This window comes from Zootoca vivipara, chromosome 1, assembly GCF_965207765.1.
Source record: "Zootoca vivipara chromosome 1, rZooViv2.hap1.1, whole genome shotgun sequence".
Classification (NCBI taxonomy): Eukaryota; Metazoa; Chordata; class Lepidosauria; order Squamata; family Lacertidae; genus Zootoca; species Zootoca vivipara.
Genome location: NC_142582.1, coordinates 53122949 through 53150024, shown reverse-complemented (window position 1 = coordinate 53150024; position 27076 = coordinate 53122949). Strand labels below are relative to the sequence as shown.

General features: G+C 45.1%; 2 protein-coding genes, 1 long non-coding RNA gene and 1 pseudogene across 6 annotated transcripts in view; 2 read left to right on the top strand and 2 right to left on the bottom strand.

Moving 5' to 3' along the window:
- P2RX3 (purinergic receptor P2X 3) overlaps nucleotides 1–6412 on the bottom strand; it is a 30167-nt gene extending 23755 nt beyond the window's left edge. The window contains exon 1 of the mRNA XM_035125009.3: nucleotides 6098–6412. Coding sequence (XP_034980900.1) covers nucleotides 6098–6216 — 119 coding nt within the window. The 5' untranslated portion in view covers nucleotides 6217–6412. The remainder of the gene's footprint in view (nucleotides 1–6097) is intronic.
- Nucleotides 6413–7206: 794 nt separating this feature from the next.
- LOC118075623 (U2 spliceosomal RNA) lies at nucleotides 7207–7410 on the top strand (annotated as a pseudogene).
- A 2170-nt stretch (nucleotides 7411–9580) lies between these two features.
- On the top strand, nucleotides 9581–25477 carry SSRP1 (structure specific recognition protein 1). 4 transcript variants are annotated; one of them, XM_035125055.3, is made up of 17 exons: nucleotides 9581–10689; nucleotides 11121–11412; nucleotides 12801–12986; nucleotides 13424–13529; nucleotides 13708–13898; nucleotides 13983–14213; nucleotides 15780–15883; nucleotides 16626–16754; nucleotides 17025–17246; nucleotides 17744–17816; nucleotides 18401–18542; nucleotides 19916–19961; nucleotides 21459–21579; nucleotides 22471–22641; nucleotides 23565–23656; nucleotides 23794–23974; nucleotides 24959–25477. In XM_035125055.3, the coding sequence occupies exons 2-17, from the start codon at nucleotides 11359–11361 to the stop codon at nucleotides 25025–25027; spliced, it is 2118 nt and encodes a 705-aa protein (XP_034980946.1). In that variant the 5' UTR covers nucleotides 9581–10689; nucleotides 11121–11358; the 3' UTR covers nucleotides 25028–25477. The 4 variants fall into 4 exon arrangements, with proteins under 4 accessions (XP_034980946.1, XP_060133417.1, XP_060133419.1 ...); XM_060277434.2 differs by having other exon boundaries at nucleotides 10664–10754; XM_060277436.2 differs by having other exon boundaries at nucleotides 10677–10745.
- On the bottom strand, nucleotides 18600–21556 carry LOC148687567 (uncharacterized). The gene is made up of 2 exons (XR_015948539.1): nucleotides 21427–21556; nucleotides 18600–20019 (listed from the first exon to the last, which is right to left on the bottom strand). It is a non-coding gene; the product is annotated as an uncharacterized LOC148687567 (long non-coding RNA).
- Nucleotides 25478–27076: the final 1599 nt, after the last annotated feature.

Sequence of the window (27076 nt, the reverse complement as noted above, 5' to 3'; positions counted from 1 at the left end):
CTAGAAAAAGAGGTGGTGGAACTCACAATGAACTCCTCCCTTGTTCTCTTATAATGGCAATGGCACCCACTTGACAGGTGCCAGAACTGAGTTCCGGTGAGTTCCAGCCACTGCTTTTTTCCTTTAAAAATGTTTAGGTGTACTCTCATTTTCCTACTCATATTGAAATACTGCCACTCAATGAGGCCAAACTTAGATTCACAAAATGTTTAAGGGGTATCACTACCCCTCCTGACTGTGTAGGGATTTGAACCCTGGTCTTCCAGGTCCTATTCCAACACTCCAACTAGTAGGTAATATATCTAACCTCTGTGGAAGGAGTATGTATGTAAACGTGATACCCCTCCCTACCCTATCTCTACATATAAGCGTCTGGGGTCTTCTATTTCAGTGTATCTGAAGAAGTGTGCATGCACACGAAAGCTCATACCAAAATAAAAAAACTTAGTTGGTCTTTAAGGTGCTGCTGGAAGGAATTTTTTATTTTAAATAAATAATAAACACACATTCTATTTATTATTTTTGGACAGCAAGGCAACAATTACCTATTGCCAAACATCCCAAGTAGGTTAACCTTTTATTTTGCATGGGGTGCAACAGAATTCTGAGACAGAGCTAAGTGAGACTGCTATCAAACTGCACTTTATTCTTGCAGCCAAGGGTGTGTCCGTTCTGTACATTAATTAGGCAAAGGATTAGCCAAAGGCAGCATCACTTTTGAGTTTGTGTTGCTGATGCATTCTTCTTCCAGTAAGGAAGCAATGCTCTTGAGCTTTCCGGCTCAGAAGGCAGAACAATGTGGAAAAGCTGAACACCCATTTTAAAGGCCAGGCCAGCTAAAGGTGCAGTGAGAAGCCTCAAAGAAGGCGGTGTCAGGAAGTGGATCAGGCAAATCAAAGTGTCAAGAACAAGCAACTTTGCAGTACTGTACAATACAAAACCCTCCCAAACCCATTTCTAGCTGTGAAAGTGTGGTGAGAATCTCATCGCAAGCAGCAACTTATCTTTCAGACTACCCGCAACTCTCTGGGAAACACCACTGCAAATCGTCCATGCTCATAGCATCACACAGAAATGAAACAGGATGGTTATTTTGCTTGCCAGCTGAGAGATTTCAAGTGCTATCCGACAAGTCCCACAATTGCGCTGTGTGTGCGCAGGTGCGGGGAATTTTGACCAGTGACAACATACTGCAGTTGAAGTGTGTGAAATATGTACCACTACCTTGAGGATCCCACACATCCGATGGGTAAAACACTGTAGTCCTGATCCAGCTACAATGCATGGTGACTAACAGCCCATTCCTATGCGTGTTTATTGGAAGTAAATCCTACTAAGTTCAAAGGGGCTCACTCCCAAGGAAGTCTCCTTAGCATTGTAGCATGGGTCCCATTGAAACTACTGTAAGAAACAACTTGTGACTGATGTCACATTGCATTCAATAAGATGGATGGCCCAATCTTATGCATATTTACGCAGAAGTACCGTACTTTTCCTTGTATAAGACGAGGATTTTTTTACGTTAAAGTAATGTTGAAAAATTGGGCTCGTCTTATACACGGGTAGTGCAGAGGGGTGGCGGGAATTGGTTGCTGCTGGGAGCTGGAGATTGTCTGCGGTGGTATTGCGGGTGATTGTTGGCTGTGGCAAGGGCTTTTTAAAATTGGCTGCTACAGCGACAATTCAACTGGGTGGGCGAAAGGCAGCGGCTGGTGGCTGGCGCTCAGATGTTTGGTGGCTTTTGCGTCGCGTGCGATAGGAAGCGTTGCTCAGGCGGGTGAGTGATTTTCGCCAATCCCCCCACAAAAGCTGAACAACCCTGGGCAACCCCCCCCCTCAAAAAAGCTCAACGACTCTGGGCAATCCCCCCCCCCAGAAAGCTCAACAACTCTGGGCAATCTCCACCCATTTTCTTAATTTTGGGTCCCCCAAAATAGGGGGCATCTTATACACAGGGGCGTGTTATATACGGGAAAAATACGGTAAGTTGCACTATGTTTTGACAGTTTTCACTCCCTAGTAAATGTGCTTAGGACTGCAGCCTTAGTCATAGGAAACTAATGCTGGATTAGAGCCTGTGCATTTACTGCACTGCTAAATAATTGTCTCAAGAAGAACAAATGTTCTTTAGTCTGTTAGACCCCTGGGAGTGGAGAGGGAAGACAGGATTTACAGCCGAGTTTCCCCCAGCAATGCAGTAGCGGATAAGAAATTGTGTTGCCCCCGGAAGAGGAGAGTATGCATGGCACAGGGGAGAGAGAAAGTAATGGGCAAGGCCCAAGCGGCTATCCATGCTAATGGAGCTCTGGTTAACAACATCAGGGTTGGGGTGGGGAACAATTCAGTCCAAGCACTCAAGCAGAGCTGGCAGAGGGTGGGGGGCTGGGGCTTGGCCACCACCTATTTCCTGCCATCAGCCCCTCCATTCATATTCCTCTGGAAGGATGCCCAGGAAACAAGTCTGGGACTCCCACCATTCTTCTGGCACTGAGTGCTTGTAGGCTATCTACATTCAGGTGGGATTCAATCATACACCAGCAAATTCAGGTTGTGCAATTAAAGTGGTTTTGGTGTCCTGCATGACAAAGCCACTCCCAACCCCCAAAGATTAGACTTTTTGAGATAAGGAAAGTGACCAGGAAAATGCACTTGACGGTATGCTTGATGCAATGGTTATCTTAAGGTCCCGATAAACAAATCAAAGTGAATGCCCAATGAACAGACATCACCTAATCTTCCTACAAACAATTCAGGTTCAATGCTCATCTGGAAATGTCCACTGTTGCAACTCCCGTATATTACTACCACCCCTGCATATAACCAGGACACTTGCTAATATTGCTGCCCTCTCTCATCATCCCTCTCTCACCATCCCTTTCACAACCCAGAATAGAGCTCGTAATTATTATTTCATAGTGCACTTTTATAGCCTCTTCCCAACACTGTTTATATAGGGATAGTCTCACTTATCTCCCTGGGACAACACTAATCTGCTTTGCAGACTGTAGAGTTTATCCTCACAAGCAACCCATCATTCCATTTCACAGATCAGGGACTGAGGCCTGCAGTCAGGGACCTATGTGGGGCCAGACTAGAAGTCTTGAACCCCAAAGCCCCAAATTCAAGGCCCTCCGTTTCATTGCTTGACTTGACTCACAGCAGCAGTGTTTTTCTTTTTAGCTTAATCCTGCCCCTCTTACCTGCAAATATTTATTTTACAAAAAAAAATGTACTGCTTGATTGTAACGAAACTAAGGGGTTTACAAGATATGTTCATTCTCAGTAAAAAATAGTTAAGAACAAGTGGTTTAAAACATTTTAAAAAACAATTAGAATCAGGAGTAAGCTAAAAAGAGATTAAAACACATTGGCATCTACCTGTTTGGATCAGCTTGCTTACAGAAAAAACACAGTGAAGGTGCCTGCCTGATGTGAATTGGCAGGAAGCTCCAAACTAAGTATAGGTGCTGCCTTTCCCAACAATATCAGTTTCAAAAGTGCTTATTCTGTTATCGCACACACAGACACACATCTTACACCAGCCCCCACCCCTTGCCTGGTGAAACTGAGGATTTATCGCCTTCCCCTCATTCCGCTGCCTTTCCCGTTCTACTCATTCCAGAAAGCTCTCTGTTAACTAGAAGAAACCATCTCCTAACAATTATCTCCCATAAAGAGACCTTCATGGGCCATTAGGAGACATTAACATTCTTTCCGCATGTAAGGCAAAACCATATCATGGACCTATTTAAGTGTAATCAATAATAGTAAGCCCAGGGCACTAGGGTACCCAGCAGTGATTCCCCCCATCCCCCTCTACATCTCTCTCTGTGTGGAGCAAAAGCTGTTTCTATATTACAGTACTGTACTTCTTTTTTTTGCCACCAGATGGCCTTCTTAGTCACTGTTCCCTAGGTAGCTGCTGGCTTCCATAATTTCCAACTGTACTGTACTCATAACCTCTACCCTTATACAGTAGTTGTCTCCTGTAGCTATGATCTCCATGTACACAATCTCTCTCTCTCTCTCTCTCTCTCTCTCTCTCTCTCTCTCTCTCTCTCTCTCTCTCTCTCACACACACACACACACACACACACACACACACACACACCCCTTCCTGCTAAAGTAGTTTAAAGTTGGTCAGCCTGCTCACAAATTAATCCACCAATGTACCTTCTTATAGAGTTACCATCCCATGCAGTCATCCCCCCAAAGGCTTCTCCTCCTTGACCGGACTGAGATCTTTAAGTTGTTTCTGGGAGAAAAATATATATGGGGGGCATATCCCATCACCCATTCCCATCACCCCCACCCCCACCCTCTGAATATACATAAGGGTCTGACTGCTTCTGTTTCAGTGTATCTGAAGAAGTGTGCATGCACACGAAAGCTCATCCCAAAATAAAAACTTAGCTGGTCTTTAAGGTGCTACTGAAGGAATTTTTTTATTTTGTTTAGGATGTCAGTGAGACTCCTCCGGTATAAACCGTCTCAGGAAAAACAAAACACAGAACCCATCCCAAAGCAGTTAAGTGAACTGTTAATCGCCTCCTTCCCAAACCGTCCCAGCTCCCCTGTGAAATGTGGGAAGCTGCCTTCTACCAGGTCAGACCTTATGGCTATCAAGCCCAGCATTGCCCACTCTGACTGACAGTGGCTCTCCAGCGTCTCAAGCTGAGCTCTTTCACATCACCTGCTCCCTAATCCTTTTCCCTGAAGATGTGGAGAGATGGAGCAGGGGGCTTTCTGCAGTCAAATCATGTGCTGTCTGCCACTAACCTATGAATCACGCCCTTGCTTGTTATTCATACAAATCTCCCACATTCAGCACACTGATAGATTTACTTTTTCCAGGAACGACATGCAGCTCCCCCATCTCTGTCTGTTCAAACGTGCATGCCCCTCTTCTTTGCTCACATTCAAATGAACACTCACCCCTAAAAGCCACGAGTAGAGTGAATTCAAACAACTACCAGGAGCCTTTTGCCATGTGGTAAAGCAAATTTTATCATGGCATGTGGTCAAGTCAGCCTCGCTGCGGGGCTGGATGCTCTGGCTTGGGTGGCAAGTTTGCAATGGCACAACATAGTGCAAAGAGTTATCAGAATCCTTCCTTTACAGGAAGAAATGACTATATGTGTGAACAAGCTTGCCTACGTAATCACACGTCCAAACACAGTCTCTGAAATGACAACATGAATTCAGCTACTTGGTCTCACATGGCAGGTAAACGCATGGCAAATTATTGTGAAGTACTTCTTCAGTTAAAAAGCAGCAGCAGCAGCAGCTCCTTTTTGTCTACTAAGTGATTTCCTTGGGGGTATCTAAGGGCAGAAGCCCATGAAACTGTACAACATTCCCTTAGGATGATGAAACAGGGTATTCACAAAAGAAATTTGCTGTGGCCCTGAATCCAAGTCTCCTGGCTCTCCAAAGAGCTCCTCAACTCCAGACTTGTGAGAGATGGTAATCACTTTCTATCCGCTACCCAAACCCCACAAGCCAGAGACAACACTGTCTGCAGCCTCGTGGGACCACGTAAGCTTTCCTGCACATTCTTTTCCAGAGCTGACAGGCATGCCAATGTGAGTTATTATTTCTTTAGAGATCTTTGCAAGTTTGGAGAATCCAAGTGAAAATCTCTATGTATTTCAAGTCTCCCTTACAGGAACAAGTTACATTTAGAACCATTCACTTGACACAGTGCTATTTTTCTAGAAAAAGAAATCCCAGAACTCACCATGAACACCTTCCTTGTTGTCTCTTACAATGGCAATGGTACCCACCTGAGAGGTGCTGGAACTGAGTTTCAGTGAGTTCCAGCTGAAAAAAGCCCTGACTTAGCAGCCTTATCTACCTGGCTTCTCACACCCCTCAAAAATAAGGCAAGATTTTTAAAGTAGCCAAGCTGTTCTCGGTTATTTCCCCCACCACCTTCCTCGTTCTACTGTCCTCTACCAACACCTTTGTGTAAAACATTGTCACCTCTTGAGCGATGATGATTTGTGGGGTATAAGCCCTTCCCTTGTTTCTCCTACAGCCATCTTCCCTCCCCCAAGTGAGAATACATTTCCCCCATTCACATGCCATCCCTCACCCAATGAAGTAGGAAATGATCAGCAACTGGACGGCCCGGTTGATCACGCCGATGGTCCAACTTTTGACCACCACCGATTTGGTGGTTTCATAGGTGAAGAAGTTTGCCACACAGTTCATGCCGAAGGAAAGCCTGGGCGCCGAGGAGCAAATCCAAGATGTTCTGCAAACCGGACTGGAATGTCAAGGGTGTTGTGATGGGTCTATGAGTGGTAGACACGGAGGTGTAATCTGTGCAGGGAGAACATTCAGAAGCTTTTTGAATGGAAGAAGTTCTGCTGGCTCCCTCCTGCTGTTGTCTCCTGCTACTCTGGGCATGCTTGAGACGCTGGGACCCCTTTTTATAAGATCTCTTTCCCCACCCCCACCCCTACCCAACACCACAGTGATGCAGTCAGAGAAAGGTGGGGCTTTCCAGCTCATCAATTACAAATTGAATTCTAGCGAGTGCCTAGATGGAAGAGATCTGAGCATTAAATAATGAATCTGCAATTGCTGCATTTCCTCTGAGTGGTGTTCCAGCTCTACAGATATTGCCCCTGCTGTGTCAGACCTTTGCAACATCAGTCAAAGGGGAAGGAAGGAGAGGGGGAGGAGAAAGCTGAATAGTATTACCCTCCAGAGACGACATTGGAAAATGGGAAATCATTCTGACAAGATGCTGCCTGCATTGCAAACAGTGGGATCCTAGTCCCAAATCAGGGTCAGTGTGAGCAACAGCAAAAGGAAGTTCCTGGTTATTCCTTTGGGGCTGTCTGTCTTAAGAAGCACAATTCAAGTTCACTTACTCGCTCAGTAGCTGAAAAAAGGAAGCATATCAGGCTGGGTCCAGGGGTCCAGTTTATGGCATTTGTTTTGTGGGACAGAAAAATCAAATCAAACTTTATTTGCATAGCCGACAGGCCATAGCATCAAAAGGACAAACACCAACAAAAATACATTACAAATATGGTTACCGATAAAACCTATTAAACCTATTAAAACCCATGGTAAAAGCTGGGTTATCATTCAATCGACGTCCCATGGGTCCCATGGGTGGCGACCTTCTCTCTGGTAGATTGTTCCGGGCCGGTTAAGTATAGAGTCCAGCCAAATTGAAAGATTGTTAATATCGCTTCTCGGCCTTTTGGCTAAGATCAGGTGTAGTATCTGTTCTTATCAGTTTGTGGGACAGTAGGGACAGTAGGAGAATTGGGCTGAGACAGTGTGAAGCAGTTTGAAGAAGAAAAATTGGAACTGTGGACAACACAGTTTTTGAAAGATTGTAGGATTTTGAAAGCAACTGGACTAAGGGCTTGGCTGTGGACTTTAATACAGCAATGACTTTGAAGCAAAGACCCCTCTCTGGGCTCAGAGAGATAGAAAGAAGATTACTTGTTATATCTGTAAATAGTGTGTGTTGGCGTTGGACCAGTAAAGAAAACTGCTTAAGAGCTTTTTTCTGTGGTGAGCTTAACTGCTTGACTGCGCTTCCATGGCATATATGCCCAGCACTCCCATCATCCCTAACCACTGGCCATACTGGCTGCGGCGGATGGGAGCTGGCCTCCAACAACATCACTTGACTATTGTGCCTGAGAAGATTTGTTCTTAAGAGTGAACAAAATAAGCATGGCACCCCCTGCCCACCCAGTTTCTACACAAGTTAGTGTTCTGGGTGTGACCCCCCCCCCAAAGTAGGAAGATAGCAAGTCCAGAGCACTGATTTGTACAGCCTTTAATTGTCTGTTTCTCACAGCACACTCCCAGTTCTCTTGTGTCACACAGTATGGGAATTTTGCCTGAGAGGAAAGGGGAAAGGTGATATATACAGTTTTAAAAAACTAAAACCAGAACCCATGTTGCAGGCTGAGATTAAAAGTTGGTTCAGGGTCAGAAAAGTTAAAAGCAACAATTACTGAGCTACAGAAAGACTTTGAATGGAGCCATATATGAATAAAGCCTTGTACAGTTTCAGCTCTTCAAATTATTTATTGTCCTTTACATTGCTTAAGTGATATTCTGCAATTCTATGATTCTATGAATCTAGAGTTGGAAGGGTTCCCAAGGTTCATCTAGTCCAGGGGTCCCCAGACTACGGCCCGGGGGCCGGATGCGGCCCAATTAGCCTGCCAATCCGGCCCGCGACGACCCCCGCCGCCCGCCGCCCGCTCTTACGGCGCGCAGCGCGGCAGCGCTCTTCCGGGTTGGGAAAAAAGCACTGAAAATCCTTTGTGCGCATGCGTATGGGCCTCTCCCGACCTGGAAGAAGTCATTTCTGGTGCACTTCTGGGTCGGGGGAGGCCCACGCGCATGCGCACAACGGATTTTCGGCGCGTTTCCCACCCTGGAAGCGCGCACTCCCCCGCCCGCCGGCCCGCACAGGCGCGCACTCCCCCACCCTCCGGCCCGCCGCACGATCGGCGCAATGGGAACCGGCCCAAACGCCGGTAAGTCTGGGGACCTCTGATCTAGTCCAATCCCCTGCAATGCAGGATTCTTAACTAAACCATCCATGACAAATGGCCATCCAACCTCAGCTTAAAAACCTCCAAGGAAGAAGACTCCACCACCTTCCCAGGGGGTCCATTCCACTGTCAAACAGCTCTTACCTTCACAAAGTTCTTCCTGGTGTTTAATAGGAATTTCCTTTCTTGAAACCAGTGCTTTTTTTTCTGGGAGGACGCAGGGGTACGCATATCCCTAAACATTTTGTGAATATAAGTTTGAGGGGCAGTATTTCAAATGAGTAGGAAAATGAGAGTACCCCTAAACATTTTTTTAGAAAAAAAAACACTGCTTGAAACCATTGGTTCACCTTCGGAGGTGAAAATAAGCTTACGCCATTATCCATTTTTCTCATCCCCAGTTACACTTTCTAAGTTCCAGGTGTGTGTGATATAAGCCCAGAGACAGGACAAGCCCTACAGTGAGGCAAGGTGAGACAGTTGTCTCAGTGTGGCAGGCTCTGGACAGCTTGGAGAGGTGGCAGATTTGGCCTCCAAGAGGCATGCCCCTTGCTTCCCCCTCGTTTGCACACTTGTCCCTCTCTGGCCTCCTTTTACTCCCCCCACCCCTGGACAGTGGCATGTGTGAGTGGTGTGCGGCAGGAGCGCAGCAGGGGGGGGGGCTGTGGATGAGGGACGGGATTTTGCTTTGTCTCTAGCATAAGGTTACCAGATTTTTTTCAATGAATCCGGGGACACTTTTCAACTTCAATGGATTTCGTATGGGGACTGATTTGTAAATCCGGGGACTGTCCCCGGGAAGCGGGGACATCTGGTAACCTTACTCTAGCAGCAAAATGTCCTTGACCCACTGTGGCTAGAGCAGTATAGCCTCATGTGACACACCCTTTCATCTGAGTGTTGGGACTCAGCTAGACTGGTAAAGAAAGTGATTTATATGTTAAAGAAAGTGTTCAATGGGTTAATTCCACATGAGTTGGAAATGCTGAGTCATTCCCACAATGCAACTGTTTGGTGACTGTCTTATCTTTGTTGCTGGGAGGAATTTGTAGGTACAGTACTGTGTGGATAAAGAGCAAAAGCTATAGTATTCAGTGCTGGCCAGAAAAGTGTGGGAGATCTAAGCAGCAGAGACGGATTAGAATTGTGGAAGTGGAGCACTTTGTGAAGAGCTGTAAGGACTTTAGAAGCTGCTGGACTCAGGACTTGCTGTGAACTTTGGAACAGCAAAAACTTTTGAAGCAAATAACTCTTACTGGGATCAGAGAGAGGTGCCTACTTTGCCCCTGTCTTCACCCAAAAAGGAAAGCAGTGCCCAACCTGGTGCTAACAGAATAAATAATGCAGTCACGAAATTAAAAGACGCCTGCTTCTTGGGAGAAAAGCAATGACAAACCTAGACAGCATCTTAAAAAGCAAAGACATCACCTTGCCGACAAAGGTCCGTATAGTTAAAGCTATGGTTTTCCCAGTAGTGATGTATGGAAGTGAGAGCTGGACCATAAAGAAGGCTGATCGCCGAAGAATTGATGCTTTTGAATTATGGTGCTGGAGGAGACTCTTGAGAGTCCCATGGACTGCAAGAAGATCAAACCTATCCATTCTGAAGGAAATCAGCCCTGAGTGCTCACTGGAAGGACAGATCGTGAAGCTGAGGCTCCAATACTTTGGCCACCTCATGCGGAGAGAAGACTCCCTGGAAAATACCCTGATGAGGGCACAAGGAGAAAGGGATGACAGAGGACGAGATGGTTGGATAGTGTTCTCGAAGCCACCAACATGAGTCTGACCAAACTGCGGGAGGCAGTGGAAGACAGGAGTGCCTGGCGTGCTCTGGTCCATGGGGTCACGAAGAGTCGGACACGACTAAACAACTAAACGACAACAACTCCAGGCTGAAAAGGCAAGCGTCTCCTCCAACAAGATTCCCCCGAGAGCACTTCCGGTCTACAACGGAGCGCGTTTCCTGCACGCTCTCCCGAGAAGTCCCACCATAGAGGCGCTGCGCGATAGAGCGGCGTCCCACGGCCTCTGTAGAGAGTCGTGCCTTCTTCTTCCATTTTCTTTCTTTTTCAAACCGGAGAGGCAAGAGAGCACTAAGCGACTGTGCGATCGAAAGCCAACGGCCCCGGAAGGAGGAAGTGAGGTGAGCTTTCCAGAGAGGAGGGGAGAGGATGTGACTCGTGTTGCGCAGGCGGGAAAGTGCGTCTGGTGAGGGGGGGGATTCAAAGCGAGGGAGGGGGGGCAATTGTCTTCAGTTTAAGCGCGGTTGGTATGAGAAACTGAGGTAGTAGTAGCAGGAGCAGCAGCAGGAGTAGACGGCTGGTGTGCGCTGTTGCTGCTCCGTAAGTAGGCGAGTTTTGGCTCCCGCAAATAGACAACGTGCGTGTTGCGCTGTGGCGGCACTGAACATCTTGTGGGTTGGGGGCTCCTGGGTGCGGGGTTTGGTGTGTGTACTTCTTAGTAGGCATTGTGAGGCAGGGGTTGTTTTTAGCCGAGTTGGGTGAATAACAAGGCTAGAAGTCGTCTTCTTCCCGTCTCCCATGTATAAACAAACATTTTCTGCTTTCTCCCCAGGTTGTTCCCGCCCCACACCCACCAAGTGTTTTCTAGTCCTCTGTGTCTTCGTGTTCCCTTTGCTTCTGTTAGAACTAGATGGAGAAGATCCCACGTTCCAGGAAGGACTAAGGCATCTTGTCTTCTCCCTGCCTGGTTCCATTTGCAAAACTTTCCCCTAAGAACAGCTCTGCACGGTTTGCTGGTGTGGCCTCAGCCCCTGCCATAGTGGGGTGAGGGGGGTGGAGGTGCTGTCAACATGGCGGATACATTGGAATTCAATGAAATATACCAGGAGGTGAAGGGATCGATGGTGAGTTAATGGGGTGGTGGTGGTAGCCTGAAAGGAGGAAAGTAACATATGTGAGGAACAAGCAGTATGTTTGGAGGAAGGTTGACCTGTTGGATGGGATGCCACCTTGCCACTTTAGAAACCTAGTGCTTTGGCACAAGTTTGTTGTATGATCTGTGGTGTTCTGGTGTGCCATCTTTTAAAAGGGAGTAAGAAATAATATTGCTCTGTCCCTTAAGGGTTCAGTGAGGTTAGCCGTGCAACAGTAGGGCCTATGAGAATACATCATTTAGGACGGTGAACAAATGTTTCAAGAGTGATGAAGCCCACATTTTTGCTTTGGACTCCCAAGAATTGTGGAGAAATAACTTTTTTGGGTTGCAAATGCTTTACTCACTAAAATGCATCCTGAGACTTAAGCTGGGTATGAAACGTGCCTTAAAGCCTTTTTATTATTCAGCATTGTTAATGCCACTGGGGGGATTGCTTGGCAGGCTGGTTGTATATCACTTGGGATTATTTCTGGATGCAAAACAACAAAGACTCTTGTGGCAAACTGAAAGACTAACAAATGCTGCTGAGCTAGAGTCTATAAATCTATATAAATGTGATTCCTAGCCACAAATCTCTGCTTAATTTAAAACTGAATATGAAGCAAGGTTCTAAGGCTGACTTCTAAGGAAGTAACATGTACTTAAATAAATAAACAGGGCTTTACTTCTTAGCAAATATGGTTAGGTTTGTGCTGTAAATATTTTCTTTTTTAAGAAAATAGATGTCTGGACACTTTACTGTAGAAGCAGGAAACTAGATCTGGCCACTAGGTTGGATCTATATTCCTCCCACTGCCAAAGCAAAGTTTGACAGATGGGGAGGCTACCCACCTGTCAGTCACTTGACATCACAGCAACATCAAGTCACTGGTGTTTGCCAAATGGTTAGAAATCAAACTGGGCCAAGGCACATCACTTAGCAAAGTGCTTAGAAAGCACACTGCAAGCCCCTCTTTGGGCCAGCCACATTTTTATCTTTTCTATCCCTGAAAGCATATAGCACATCAGGTGTAAGACAGGTGGGTGTGGCTTGCAGGCCAAATGGGGAGGCCTGGTAACCTAATTAGGTCTGTGGGTTGGAAGTTCCCCACTGCTGCTTTACTGAGTGGTTTAAGTCCCATTCCAAATGTTTGGGGAGAAAAGAATTATAGCGGAAGGAATTCTTGTAGTTGTCAGATAGTTGCCATAAACACCACATCATATGTCTTGTCCAACTTGTTCTAAATAGTATTTTAAAAGGGGAATTTGGTGGCAGTTTGAGGAATGAATGGAGCTGTTTTAGGAGAAGAGCCTATCAAGCTTTTGAGAGGCCACAGTGCTAAAGCACCTGCTAACCTTCTGTCTCTTGTGGGTCAGAATGATGGCCGCCTGCGGCTGAACCGTCAAGGTGTGATTTTCAAGAACAGTAAAACAGGAAAAGTGGACAATATCCAGGCATCAGAGTTGGCAGAGGGCATCTGGCGACGAGTGGCATTGGGACATGGTCTCAAACTCCTGACAAAGAACGGTCACGTCTACAAGTATGATGGGTTCAGAGAGACGGTAAGGTTCTTTTTGGAATGCGTTTGCTTCTGAGCATGATACAGTACAGCCCTCAGCAGGTCTGCCATTGGGTGTTTATTTTTGCCTGAAATTCCACCAGTTTGCATATCCAGTTTGGTCTTGCAAATGTGCCTTTTCTCTCTTGCCTTATGGTTGTGGGTTGCCTTAGTTGCAGGCTGTTATAAAGGAGATGCCGGTTCTACAGTGGGATTTCTAGTTCCATGCATCTCTTGTAGCATGCAATTCTTAACCCTTAGCTTATATAAAAAATACTTGTTAGTACAGTATTGGCATTATTTTGCTCTAGCCTGTGATATGTAGCTTATTTTAATTTCCAAGGTGCAGAAAGCTACTCGCAGCAAAAGGCTACTCTGTATACCACTGCCTTACTGGTGCATTAACTGACTGTTCCCTGATTATGTGTTTTCCTTCCTTAGGAGTTTGACAAACTCTCAGATTTCTTCAAGACCCACTTTCACTTAGACCTTGCTGAAAAAGACTTGTGTGTGAAGGGTTGGAACTGGGGGACAGTGAAGTTTGGAGGTACGTTTGAGTGTGGTGGGTGGTACCCCGACCCCAAGGGAAATTGGAACACTGTGTCTCGAAGACAGAACTAAGAGAAAAGAATGGAGAAGGTTGTTTTTGTTTTACTTTGGGTGGGAGAGTGACTGAGAATGTATTATTATTTTCTCTTGGAAGATACCTTGTTGGTCTTTTGCAGGGCAGCTCCTCTCTTTTGACATTGGTGAGCAGCCAGTTTTTGAGATCCCACTCAGTAATGTCTCCCAGTGTACAACTGGCAAGAATGAAGTGACGTTGGAGTTCCACCAGAATGATGACACTGAGGTGTCACTTATGGAGGTGCGCTTCTACGTGCCACCCACTCAGGAGGATGGCGTGGATCCCGTGGAGGTGAGTGAGAACTGAGCAGAGATGATGGTGGGGTGGGAGAGAGAGCATTAGTTGACAAAAACTTCATTCCAATCTTTCCTGCAGGCATTTGCCCAGAATGTATTATCCAAGGCAGACGTCATCCAGGCCACCGGAGATGCCATCTGCATCTTCCGAGAGCTGCAGTGCTTGACGCCTCGTGGTCGATATGACATCCGCATCTACCCTACCTTCCTGCACCTCCATGGCAAGACGTTTGACTACAAGATCCCCTACACCACTGTTCTGCGGCTTTTTCTGCTCCCCCATAAAGACCAACGCCAGATGTTCTTTGTGGTGAGTAGCAGTGGAATTGGGGGGAGGGGGTTGCTTGTCAGGAGTAAGAATGATGGTTACTATGAATGGATGCAGTAGGCTCCATTCATAGGCTCTCTTCCTTCTCCCCTTTGTGCTTTACGAGAGAGGCCAGGTACTTTCATCCCTTGACAACTTGGGACCAGTTAACATAAGAGATTTCTTTACTCCCACATGCACTCACTCAACTGCTTTGATCGGTGGAATTGGCACTATTGCGGGTGCCACATAATACCTGTTCCAGATTTGTAAGAACTTGATTGTTTAGTGTGGCAGCACCTGCACTTCTGAACTTCCTGCCTATTGAGATCAATCAGGAACCTTCTTTTTTTGGCACCTGCTAAAAACATTCTTGCTTACACAAACCTATCCTGGTGCATTGAAAGTTAGTATTTTAAGTTTTTTAAAAATATGGTTGTGGTTTTTTTCTTGATTTTCTTGTTTTATCTTTTTGTAAACCACTTGGAGGTATTTTACAATCAAATGATGTATAACTTTTATGAAATAAAGTTACAAAGTTACTTAAGTTACTAATTCAAAAACCAGAAACAAAGCAAATTATCAATTTTATGTTGCACTCTGGGGAGAAGAATCAAGGTGTCTTTCTACTCAGTACACAGTCAGTATCTCAGATAATATTTCAGGGATTGTTATGTATCCTGCCCCTTCCTATTCTTCTGCTCTGCCTTGGTTCCCTCCCTGCAAGCGTTCCGGGCATAAGGAGAGCTGGCCTGTTGTTTTAGCACTGTGTCAAGGTGTCGGGCCTTAGGGCTCTCTCATTCCTTCTAACTGCAGCAGGTGTGGATAGAGATGCAAGAGCTATTCCCTCAGCATTGCATAGTTGCACATTCCTCTCTTCCTATCAGATGGAGATAAAGCACATAATTTTTTCTTAGAAAACAGCAAGGTGGTCTTGTGGCACCTGCCATTCCAGACTGCACATCCGTCCAAGTTATTTGTTGCTTAGAAGGCCATTGGCCTTTAAGGCAGAAGGAAGTCAGAGCTTGCATGTCCAGTCTGGCACAGCATTGCCATTGTCTGACATGTTATTGCAAGCAGAGCAACTGCATATACAGCCTGGGGAGGTTTGGCCCTTGTCTGCTTACCTGTGAGCACCTGCAGTTCTAGGGGAGTGGTCATATCTAAAGCTAGACCATGCTATTTTGGAGAAGGCCACATATAGTGACATTCTGCATGGTTTGTTTCTTTGTTAATAAAAAAGACTATATGTCTCTTAACATTTCTGAAAGGGTGTGAGAACTATACTCAGTTTGATGCAGCAGTCAGATCCTGAAGATCCCCGAAAAGAAGTGCAAACTCTTATTCTCCTGGTTGAGTCTGTAGAGATTGCTGCTGTCTAAGATGGAAATTGGATTTCTGTCGCTGACTTAACTCAGGGGGAAAGGGCTTTAGAATGGGTAGGTTGTCCCTTATGAAAGGGAGATGCATGTGATACCAGCGTGGTGTGGGTGGGTTAGGCTGCATGGGAATGGTGCTTTTGGATCAGGGCTCCTGCTGAAGGTGAAGATTATCTCTGCTTCCTTCCAGATCAGCTTAGATCCTCCTATAAAGCAAGGCCAAACACGTTACCACTTTCTTATCCTACTCTTCTCAAAGGATGAGGACATCTCCTTGACCCTCAACATGAATGAGTGCGTACCATTCACAATATTGTATTCCTTACAGTGTATCTGTGTCTGATTCCCCTAGATGCTTTCTAAGCTTGACTCTACCCATCATGCCCAAGTGCTTTTTTGTCCCAGTTGCGCAGACTGCTGCAATTAATTGGTGTCGCAATCTTTGGAGTCTCTTGCATTTCCATTTCTGTCAAACTTGTTCTGTGTGTGTATATATGGAGAGAGAGAGAGAAAGAGACTGGCTTGCACAAGGAGACCTTATAGTTTCAGATTGGGATTCCAGCGCAACATTCTAACTTTAAGACTGCCAGTTCTAGTCTCCACCTCCTCCGTATTATTACCTTTCTCAACCCACACCCCCATGTGTGCATATATGCCCGTGCACACCCACACACAGATGACTCTCAGCTTATGTAGGGGCTATGTTCAGGGACTGTTAAAAACCATAAAAGGCACAGTGCAGCATTTACTGCACTTTCCCAAGGCCCCTGCAGACTGTCCCTGGACCTCAGAATGCTCTCCCAGAGTGAATGCAATGGCAGGTGGAATTGCTGACTGTGCTTTTTCAGCATAAAGCTGTGATCCCTCAAGTCAAATGTGCATAAGTTGTGAGTCAACTGTACATACATAAGCATGCACACGTAGTATTTCAAACATCTTTCAACAGCCCCTTGAGTCTGGCACTTTCTTAACTTCTATTCTCTCTCTCTCTCTCTCTCTCTCTCTCTCTCTCTCTCTCTCTCTCTCTTTCTAACAGGGATGAGGTAGAGAAGCGCTTTGAGGGTCGGCTCACCAAGAATATGTCTGGCTCCCTGTACGAGATGGTCAGCCGTGTCATGAAAGCTCTTGTCAACCGGAAGATCACCGTGCCTGGCAACTTCCAGGGGTGAGAAATGCCTCCATGCTGGGCTAGAGGAATCACAAACCATTCATTGGCTGTCATTGTTTGACCAGGGCGTGAATGAGAAGGGTATGGCCAAAACCAGGCATCCCCAAACTTCGGCCCTCCAGATGTTTTGGACTACAATTCCCATCTTCCCCAACCACTGGTCCTGTTAGCTGGGGATCATGGGAGTTGTAGGCCAAAACATCTGGAGGGCCGCAGTTTGGGGATGCCTGGCCAAAACTGAGGATGGCTCTTATTTCCTTGTTACAGGCATTCTGGGGCACAGTGCATCACTTGCTCCTATAAGGCTAGTTCAGGCCTCCTGTACCCTTTAGAGCGAGGCTTCATCTACGTGCACAAGCCACCCGTTCACGTTCGCTTTGACGAGATTTCTTTTGTGAACTTCGCCCGTGGGACCACAACCACACGCTCCTTCGACTTCGAAATAGAAACCAAGCAGGGAATGCAATACACTTTCAGCAGCATAGAGAGGTGAGTGAATGGAACGTAGCAGAACCATAGAGACACAAGTGTACTCACCAGCTTTTGATCTCAGCCACCTCTTTAGCTGTATAATATTTTCCATTGTGGTGGAAAGGGGCAGAATTGCCACTGCCCTTGAGCCCTTCCCATTCTGAAAGAATGCTGCTTGCATATGTGTGACCTATAATTTTCAGATGTTTTCATTTTAATAGCTGCATCATGCATATATTATTATTTATTAATTTGTTACCTGCCTTTCACTCTTAAGGTCCCAGGGCAGGTTGCAGCATTAAAAACAATATTCAAAACAATTTAAAACCATAAAACTAAGGTAGGTCCTAAAAACACAATATTTCATTCTCCAGTTCCCCCCCTCGCCCTCACAATATAGGATTTATTTTCCCTGGCAGCAACTGATTCACTGCTGTTCTGTGAAGTTTTGTCACAGGCAAGTGAGTATTAGTTTTGTGCGAGATGATTGCATCTATGGCTTCTCTTCCTTGCAGAGAAGAATATGGCAAACTATTTGACTTTGTGAATACCAAGAAGTTGAACATCAAGAACCGAGGACTGAAGGAGGTACCTGTTACAAGAGGGTGGGCAAGAGAGAGGACAGGGAAAGGCAACTACTGTCTGGTCCTGGTCCTGATCTACTGGGGAAGGGTGGGGGGTTCTCTGTCTCTCCGGAGCTTTCTCCCTTCTCAATTTCTGTTCTCTCCTTGTAGAAGAAAAAGGTCTGTGCGATTGTCCCCTCCTCTTCCTCCTCCTCTTGGTTCAGGTCTCCTCTGCATGGCTGTGGTGAACATTCCTAATCACCATAGTATAACCTTGCATGAACCACAGGCAAGGGGCAGCAGCCTGCTCTGCTCAAGAAGTGGCTTCCACCTAATCCACCTTACTAGCATGGTTCTTCCCTTCCTCTGAGGAGAGAAGGTGTGTTCTAGCAGACCCAGGAGACAGCATGCATTCAGTTCTTGAGGAATCTGCTCTGTGTGTGGGTGTTTAAAACAGAAGCCTTTTCTATACAGTATGTGTGCAATAGCATGCTGGGAGTTGTGGTTTTAGAATCTGCATGCTTCAGGTGTGGAAAGTGTTGAGAGAGACTGTCTTCTCAAATACTGGAGTTGGGAAGCTTCCATGGAATGCTTTGTTTATGTTTCTAGGGCATGAAGAGTGTGCCCTATGATGATTATGCTGGTTCGGATGAGGACTCACATGATGCTTACTTGGAGCGTATGAAGGAGGAGGGCAAGATTCGCGAGGAGCATGCAAATGACAGCAGTGAAGACTCCGGGGAGGAGACGGGTAAGCCATTTTTTGAAAAAATTCAGGGTTTTGTTTTTTAAATAATTGAGCAGTATATATCTTTTAAAAAATATGTTTATATTTATTTTTCCTGGCACAGAAGATACATTTTGAGAAAACCATTGTTACAACAGTAAACAACAAATAACTTATAATATTTCAAACTTTTTTCATGTTATATAATAAAGTTGTGTTTGATTACACTAAAAGATCATGCCACATTTTCCCATGAATGTTCGGTGGATTTCTGCCACGGTCTCAACAATTTATGTATTCAAGAAGCATTTGCCATACATTATAAAAGGAATGTGGATTGTGTCTGCCCTTTGCCGCTCCGACCTGACGTGTCAGTTTCTCAGCCAATGCTATTGATACACTTGTTAAGCCCAACACCAGTTTTCCAGCATCTGACTATCTCCATACAGGCAGCTGTCAATAGAAAGGCTAAGAGATCAACATTAGGGTAATTTTGAGTGGGTGGGATCATAAGCCAAATACTGCTAGTGCAGGAGACATTTCACTTGTTTTGTTGTATGTCAAGCTTATTTCTATATCTGCCCATGGTTTGCTCTTTTGACTGTTCATCAGTGACATCAAATGTTTTAGTTGAAAGGCATTGTTAGAAGTTTGGAGGTGTGGGATTCCAAATCTGCTGCTATGAACACTTCCACACATTGTTCTGGAGCCTAGTTGCACTTTCCCCCTTGGTGTATGAACACTGCCAAATTATAAATTGGGTATAATCATATTTGGGTATAATCATATATGTTTGGGTATAATCATATTTGGCAGCACTTGAAAGAAAAACAAAAATTTCAGAAGGATAGCTGCTGTAAAGATGGTTATGCATCCTGACCATGCTAAATGTAAGTTTTCCCAAGATCTACGATCCCATCATACTTGTAAAAGTAATGGTGTAAAGTTTGCTTTCTTTACAGCTGACAGATTTTTTGTTACCCGGGCTCCCAAATATTTTACTACCTTATAGCAGATTTAAAAACCTATCTGTTTTTGAATGATTGATTGGTCAGATGGAGAAATGTCCATTTACATTATTTCTGATTAGGATTTGCTGATTTTTAATCCAGACACTAGCATAATTTCTTAGTTCTTTCCTTTCAATAACACGGACATGGCAACTTTTGGATTCAATAGCATAATTGATACAATGTCTGCAAAAAGGCTTATTTTATGCATTTCCTTTGTTAGGTATTTAAATGTTATGAAATAAGTAAATGAACAAATAGCTTTTCTGCAGCCTGGAGATACAGAGATTGGCCTATTCTGTCTTTGGTTTGTGGCCAAATCCATTCCTGTTTGCCTTTTCATGCCTTACATTTCGTTCTCATCATTGTGGGATTTTCTTTTTCCAGATGAATCATTCAATCCTGTAGAGGAGGAAGAGGATGTGGCAGAAGAGTAAGTAAAATGCTTCAGCCTGCTGGAGATTGTGTTGTTGAATGCTGAATTGAGGGCTCTGTTAGGAATCAAAAGGCATGATCTTAATATTTTAATAAATACTGGGGGAAGCTGTGTGCTTGGAAGGGACCAGTATAACATTGAAGGGTGCAATAACATCTGGAACTGTGACCAGGTCTCTGCGGGTTTTCAATATGACTGTATGGAAGCAGGCAAATAAGATGATTAGAAGACTTCCAACAGAAGAAAGTTTCGGAGTGTATTGGAGTGATGACAATAGTAGGGTGAAATGGGAAGAAGAACAGATTGTTATAATGTTGTGAGGATCCATTTGGGGAGTAGGAAATGGAGGTTGTAGTTCATGCTGCATGAGCAGGTTTCCACTTTTGCAGAGGTGGCGTGCTTCCTTTTCTCTGTCTCCTGTCAACCCACCCAGATCTGCTCAGGATGGTCTCCAAAACCTCTTGAGCAATGGTGATGGTGTGCAGTCAGAGCTGCAAGGGGGAGGGGAAGTCCCACTGCATTAGTGGAGGCCGGTTCCACTCGCATAGCAGCATTACTGGGTGCAACCACTGGTTATCAAAATGAATGGGGAAATCTTGAGTCCTAAATTTAAGGCAACACTTTGCGACTCACTTTGACAGTCTTGTGCTTTTTATCTTCATCTGTGAAATATGCTGTCCTTTCATCAGTCTAAAATTGTACACAGGGTTGAATATTCAAGAAAACGTTGGGAGCTAGTAATCTGGGCGTGCTTTCACTTAATCTGCTGGAGAGCATCTTTCAGGGTGGGCAGTCATGACAATGGACCCATTCTATTTCAAATGCTTTAAGAACATCAGCTTACTTAAAAGGCTTGTCTCGTTGGTCTTTGAAGTATGAACATTGGGGCAGGTTAGGCAGATGAAGAGTATAAAAGGCAATTGTTTTTGATGTTTGCACGCAATGGTTAACAGTCAATTTATACCTGCTGCTTTGTGCGCTCTTGCCAGAATATTTTCTGACAAGTCTATGCAGGGGCTTATTGAAGTTCTATATTGTATGTCTAACAATTTTTAGCAGTCATGGTAGGGCTTCCAGTGTTTGTAAATTTTATAAGTTGTTTATTCTAATAGGGCTATACTGTATAGACCTATGTGTTTATGATATTTGTTACTGACTTTAATGATCCTGCGGCATACAGTCATTCTTGGGACGTACAAATTTATTTGCTGCATTTATTTCCCAGTTTTTCTGTAAGGAGCTGGAGATGGTGTTTAATATGGTTCTCCCCCTCCTTATTTAACTCCCACAGCAACTCTGTTAGGTAGGCTAGGCTGAGTGGGGATTTCTAGTCCACTACACCACACTAATGTAGTGTAACTGACACATGAGAGTTAAGCACAAAAAAAGTTAGGATGAGGACATTGTTGCTCAAGCTTGAGTGTGTGCCCTCGTTTGTGGGTTTAGGAAGCTGTGAACCCACCTGTTTCTGTGGGTGTCTTTTCCTTGTGACAGGTTTGACAGTAATGCCTCAGCCAGTTCGTCTAGCAACGAAGGAGACAGTGACGAGAAGAAGAAACCTGCCAAAAAAGCCAAAATCGTCAAAGAACGCAAGCCTCGCAAGAAGCCATCTGAGGTGAGAGCAACCAGGATGTGGAGATCATTGAATTCAAGGCCGCTCTCTTCCTGGCTTTCTTTGAGTGCTTCCTGTCAGAGCTGGAAGTGCCTGTGAGAAAACAAACAAGTGCACAGTCACAAATCAGCAGCCTTGCACTGGGCATTTCTTGGGAGTTCCTAAGAAACCAAACAAATCAGTGCAGTTTTGGAAGGTGCACTCTGTCATCTTGATTCCAAAGGGCATCCAAACAGAGGGGAACCTGCTCCTCGAACTCAGCGGTGCCCAAACACCTAGCAAGCAGACAAATCAGCAGTTGATATATTGACAAGGGACCGTATTTTGAACTGAATCGGGACCAGCAGTGTTAACTTGTGCCTGTGTTAGCTGAGACTGGAAGAACTGTTTTAAAACGCTTGAACACATTCAAACATGAATTGACTTTAGTAAAGCTATTGAGGGTACCTAAGGAGAGTGCACTGCCGAAATCTCTTCTTACATGGAGAGGTTAACAGGCCTTTTCCCTGTGAATCTGTTCACATAGGGGAGAGCTGTGGGGGGATGGACTTCGAAATTGAGGGATGGCACTGGGGGCCAAGTTGGTCCATGCTTATTAGTGGTACAGTGAATATGAAAACTAGTCTTGGGAATATAAGGGGGAAAGGGGCCAATGTTTCCTCATCCAGTAGAAGAGGATTTGGAGCAAAAACTGTCTGTTGCAATTTGCAGAGCTGCAGATTGCTGGAAGGGCAGTTGGCTACAGTCAAAAGTCAAGTTAGAGGTCTTTATGGAGGTGGCGTTGGTAGACAGAAAGGGATTTTTCCCGGAATCTGTGGAATAGGCAGGGCTTCCCTTTACTAGGAGGTGAAGTGTTGTGCTTTTTCTCTCTTCTCACCCTCCCTTTTCCCACAGAGTAAGAAAGGGAAAGACCCCAATGCCCCAAAGAGACCTTTGTCTGCTTACATGCTCTGGCTCAATGCTAACCGTGACAAGATCAGGGCAGAGTGTCCTGGCATGAGTGTCACTGATGTGTCCAAGAAGGCCGGAGAACTCTGGAAAGGAATGTCCAAAGAGAAGAAAGAGGTGGGTGATGAGTTGATAATGATAGCATTTTATGGGTGTGGAAGTGTGCCAGTAACTTTTGGGAGTTGTCTAGTTTAAAATGAAGGCTAAGGAGGGTGGAAGAAAGGCAGAATAGGGGTTTATGATTTGTTCACCTGAATGCCATTTGCTGGGGGGCAAACAGTGGGAGAGGGTTGTTGCTTTGTGGAGGTTTCTCTGAAGTGTCTTGGAAGGGTGGTAGTTCAGTGGTGGACCACATGCTTTCCACGTAGAAGGTCAGAGGTTCAATTCCTGCCATGCCAGACTGGGATTGGAAAGGATTTCTGCCTCAAACCCTGGAGAGTTGCTGCCAGTTGGTGTAGACAGGGCTGTCTCAAGCATGTCGGGCGCCGTGGTGCGGAGATCGCTCCGGCGCCGCACGACTCCGCCATGCGGCGCCCCCCTACCAGGCTGGCGCCCTGGTGCCACACCACCACCCAGACTACCCCTAGAGCCAGCCCTGGGTGTAGACAGTATTGAGATAGATGCACTAATGTTCTGCCTTTGTATAAGACAACTTCCTGTGTTTCTACTTGGCTGGCCACTGTGAGAAATGGTTGTTAAACCAAATTGACTCCTGGTCTGATCCAGCAGGAATTCCCTAATGTCCCGAGACAGTTAAATCCTGTTTTAGCCTGATGATCATGCGTTTCCACTTGGTCACTAAATCCAGCTCTGGGTTTTTGAACCTCAGTTGAATCCATTTGGGCCTTGACCCACAGGCATAAGGAAAAGAACAATGGGCTTAAAATAAAACCTCGGGACTCTGCATTCCTTGAGTTTTTGGATTTCAGTTTCTATTGCATGGGATACACACGCTCCTGGCATTAGCAGAAATGGTGCATGAGTTGTTCTTTTTGTGGGTTACATGAGTAGTGAGTAAAATGTCCTCTTTTTGGATGAAGGAATGGGATCGCAAAGCTGAAGATGCCAAGAGGGACTACGAGAAGGCGATGAAGGACTACAATGAAGGAGGGAAGTCAGACAGCTCCAAGAAGTGAGTAGCTGCGTCCCTCCCCCACAAACAAGAAAACAGACTCCCTTCCTCATTTCTCCATAGTGCTTCTGTTGCCCCAAAGGGATTCTGCCAATTCTGCCATTACAGCGCGCTATCTCTTTCTTCAAAATGAACAGGGAAAAACCCAAGAAGAAGAAAACGCCAGAGAAGCCAGGGAAAGGCAAGCCGGAGAAGAAGGCACCTGCATCTGCAAAATCATCTGTGAGCAAGAGCCCTTCCAAACAACTTGGAGAGAGTTTCAAGAGCAAGGAGTTTGTCTCCAGTGATGATAGCTCCTCAGGCGAGGACAAGAAGGAGGTGAGTGGCAATGCATTCTGTGGTGGCAATGCAGTGCCACTGCCAGTGAGCTCGGGAGGAGGGGAAGGAAAACATGCTCTATTCAGGTCAGAATCCTATTGCCAGTTCTTGCTACAGAAGTGCAACCAATTCCCCCAATGGTGTTTTCATCACAAGTTATAGCATGGTCCTTTTGTGGCCACTAGAAATGGAAGAGTGCCTCTAACCGTGAACATGGCAATCCATAATCTTCCTACTTTCATTAGTCTGCACACACGAGACATTGCATTGCTTCATGTGTTTTAATTTGCCAAATAAGTATTTATGGAATTTGTATTTGAGAGCTAAGAACATTTTTCGTGGTCCGTAGTCTTATAGGACAGTGTCAGGAGGAAAAGGCATCAGGAAAGATATTGAGGCAGGGATGATAGGTGGAGAGCCATTGGAAGAACACTGGACGTCTGGTGTTGGTAAAAGGCACACCACTGCAAAGACCTGCTTAAAGCTCCCTTGGTTTCTAAGCCTTTGCTTTACTATGCTCTGCAACCATGAAGACTAGAAATTTGCTATTTTTAAGAATACCAAGCCAGTTATGTATAAGTGCTCAAGCTGGAGAACAATATTGACTTTAATGATACATCATATAAATTCTATTTTTTCCTGGTTTCTCCACGTTTTCCTGTCCGTTTACTGCCACTTGCTGAACCATATCCATTCCCATTACATTGTACACAGTCCTGTGTTTCTAGCATAGTAAATAAAAGCACATTGCAGGCTTTTCTGGATTTCCCCATCTTCATGCAGCTTAAACATCCTGTTTGCTCCATTTACTGTATGCTTTTACTGCAGTTGGCTGTTGAGCTGAAGCTTAATTGATCTGGTCCCAGTGGTACCCAGCAGCTCCCCTTTCTGGAGCTGATTCTGTTAGCTTAAACTCTAAGGCATGCAGCTAATCTTGAATCTTTCCCCTGCTCTTAACAATACCCATGCCTCTTTCTTTTCTAGGATTCTGATGAGGAGGAGATCGCCAGCACCCCACCCAGCTCAGCAGAATCTGCATCTGGTTCAGATTAGCAAGAAACACCCACACAAACACCCTGGTTCCCCACCCTTTTTACAGGTGTTGTGGTTGTTCTATTTGTGGAGGTGAGGCCGAGAGGACTTTGTTCCAGGCAGGATGGATGGAGACCTGATACCATTACAATGCTTCAGTTGTTCCCCCTCCCAGTATTGCAAGTTGTAGTCAGGGCCAGTTGTCCCGTCCAGAGAGAATGGATTGTGCTAAAAGAGAGAGGACAGAGAAAGGCCATCACCCCCGCCCCTTTTCTGCCTTCATGTTGCCATAGATGCATTGTGTCCTGTTAGATGGCTCAGTGGGTATGTGGCATACAGCTGGAAGATGGGGGCACTGTGTTGCTTCCTTGGTCAGATTCAGTTGATGTCTTTTGGTTTTTCTTTTTTAAGGTTCTCTTTGCATTTTTGTTTATCGTGGCTAACCGATTTAATAAAAACCAAGTGAATTTGGACGAGACTTGTTCTTGTGTGACACCCCACGCTGCAACAGCCTGGACAAATGAAAAGCATCTTCCAGCACGGAGGTGTATGTCAAATCAAATCAAACCAATTCTTCAGCAGCAGAGAAAGATCTGTGCACATGTGCGCAACCTGCACCAGTGATCTTTATGTAGAGTTTTGTACAGGAGCTGCATCTTATGCCTTGGGCCAACTGTAGTACCTTCCATTAGCAGCTGCACTAATTGTGTTTAAAGGGCCATTGCGCGCTGATGGGACGTGGCTAATGCAGGCAAGCAGTCAATAGAGATGAAACCTGGCAGTGCCCGAGATTCCATCAGCAATAACAGCATCCTTGAACTTTGCCAACATTAACACTTGGGACAGCATCTGGTCCCGATGGATAACTGCTGGCACTCTTTAAAGAAATGTGAGAGCTTCTGTGCTTTGCTTTTCCTTAAAGACGAAAGACGCTTACAGGCAGCTTCCTTTCCCCCTTCTCCTCTATTGGATCATCTTATATCAACCAGTATGGAGACAGAAGGAATAGAGGTGTACTTGAGCTGGCCTTGGATAGATTGCCAATGGCTGTTTCCTTGGCAGGGATGTTGCTCGGCAAGTGGCTCTCTGGGAATTCAGGAGCAGTATTAAAATGAGAAGGGGCTAATTAAAATTGAATTTGACCTAATGGCTCAACCCATGGAAGTCATCATCCTCTTTTGAGTATAACCGGCGTGCTGGGCCAAAACAAAGGGGTATTGTGCCCCCTAGACAGAGTGGGAGCCCTTTGGGAAACATAAAAGGAGGGCATGATGATCAAATCCATCATGTTTAATCTTTTGCATCCTGTATTGTTATTAGTCATGAGAGTTGCTGCTTTGGCTAACATTTGTATTTCTCTTTAGAAAGCCATTCATGCTGTTGGCCATCACTGTATCCCCTGGCAGTAGGTTTCATATTTTAAATATGCATTCTTTTGATTACTTTTATTTATCTTAAAACCAGCTATATATCCTTTCCAATGAAGAACTGTGAACTCTTGTTTTTTTAGAATGGGCAACCTTTCAAAATTCCTTACCCAGTACTTCTCATAACCTTATGTGCCAATCTTGCCCCGCCTCAACACTTCCCACCAAAACAAAGCTAAAATCCCCAAATGATTAACACTTTCTTTGTAAGGTACGGTAGGTGGGCTCCCCATGATCATTTTAGTCATCTTTTTTTCTTTCAACAGCTGTAGGGCACCCTTTGTATTGAGGTTCCCAGAACTGCACACACAATACCAAATGTGCGCACGTACCATAGGTTTTTTATATGATGGGAGCTGTGTTTTTAAATTTTCCTCATAACATTTAGTAAATATTATATTCATGTGCTCATCCTGAGGTTCTGACCAATTCAGACATCATTCTGTAGTTATGTATACTTAAAACCATCATAATCCACAGGGAGTAAAAACAGGCCTTACTAGGGTAGCAGTTCAATGTATTTAACCAAAGAATCCCGCCCCCTTCCCAGTTTTGCCTAAGAAATGTGTCTGATTTTAACCCCAAAAGGTATACGTGGGTAAGGTCTGCAGAATGCTCCTGCACCCAATCACTCAACCTATTC

Excerpts from the sequence above, each read along its gene's own strand:
- SSRP1 (XM_035125055.3), top strand. The coding sequence starts at position 11,359 with ATGGCGGATACATTGGAATTCAATGAAATATACCAGGAGGTGAAGGGA. Across the intron at positions 15,884-16,625 it reads TTGACCCTCAACATGAATGA|GGATGAGGTAGAGAAGCGCT; the intron begins GTGCGTACCATT and ends TCTTTCTAACAG. Across the intron at positions 22,642-23,564 it reads TGTCCAAAGAGAAGAAAGAG|GAATGGGATCGCAAAGCTGA; the intron begins GTGGGTGATGAG and ends TTTTGGATGAAG.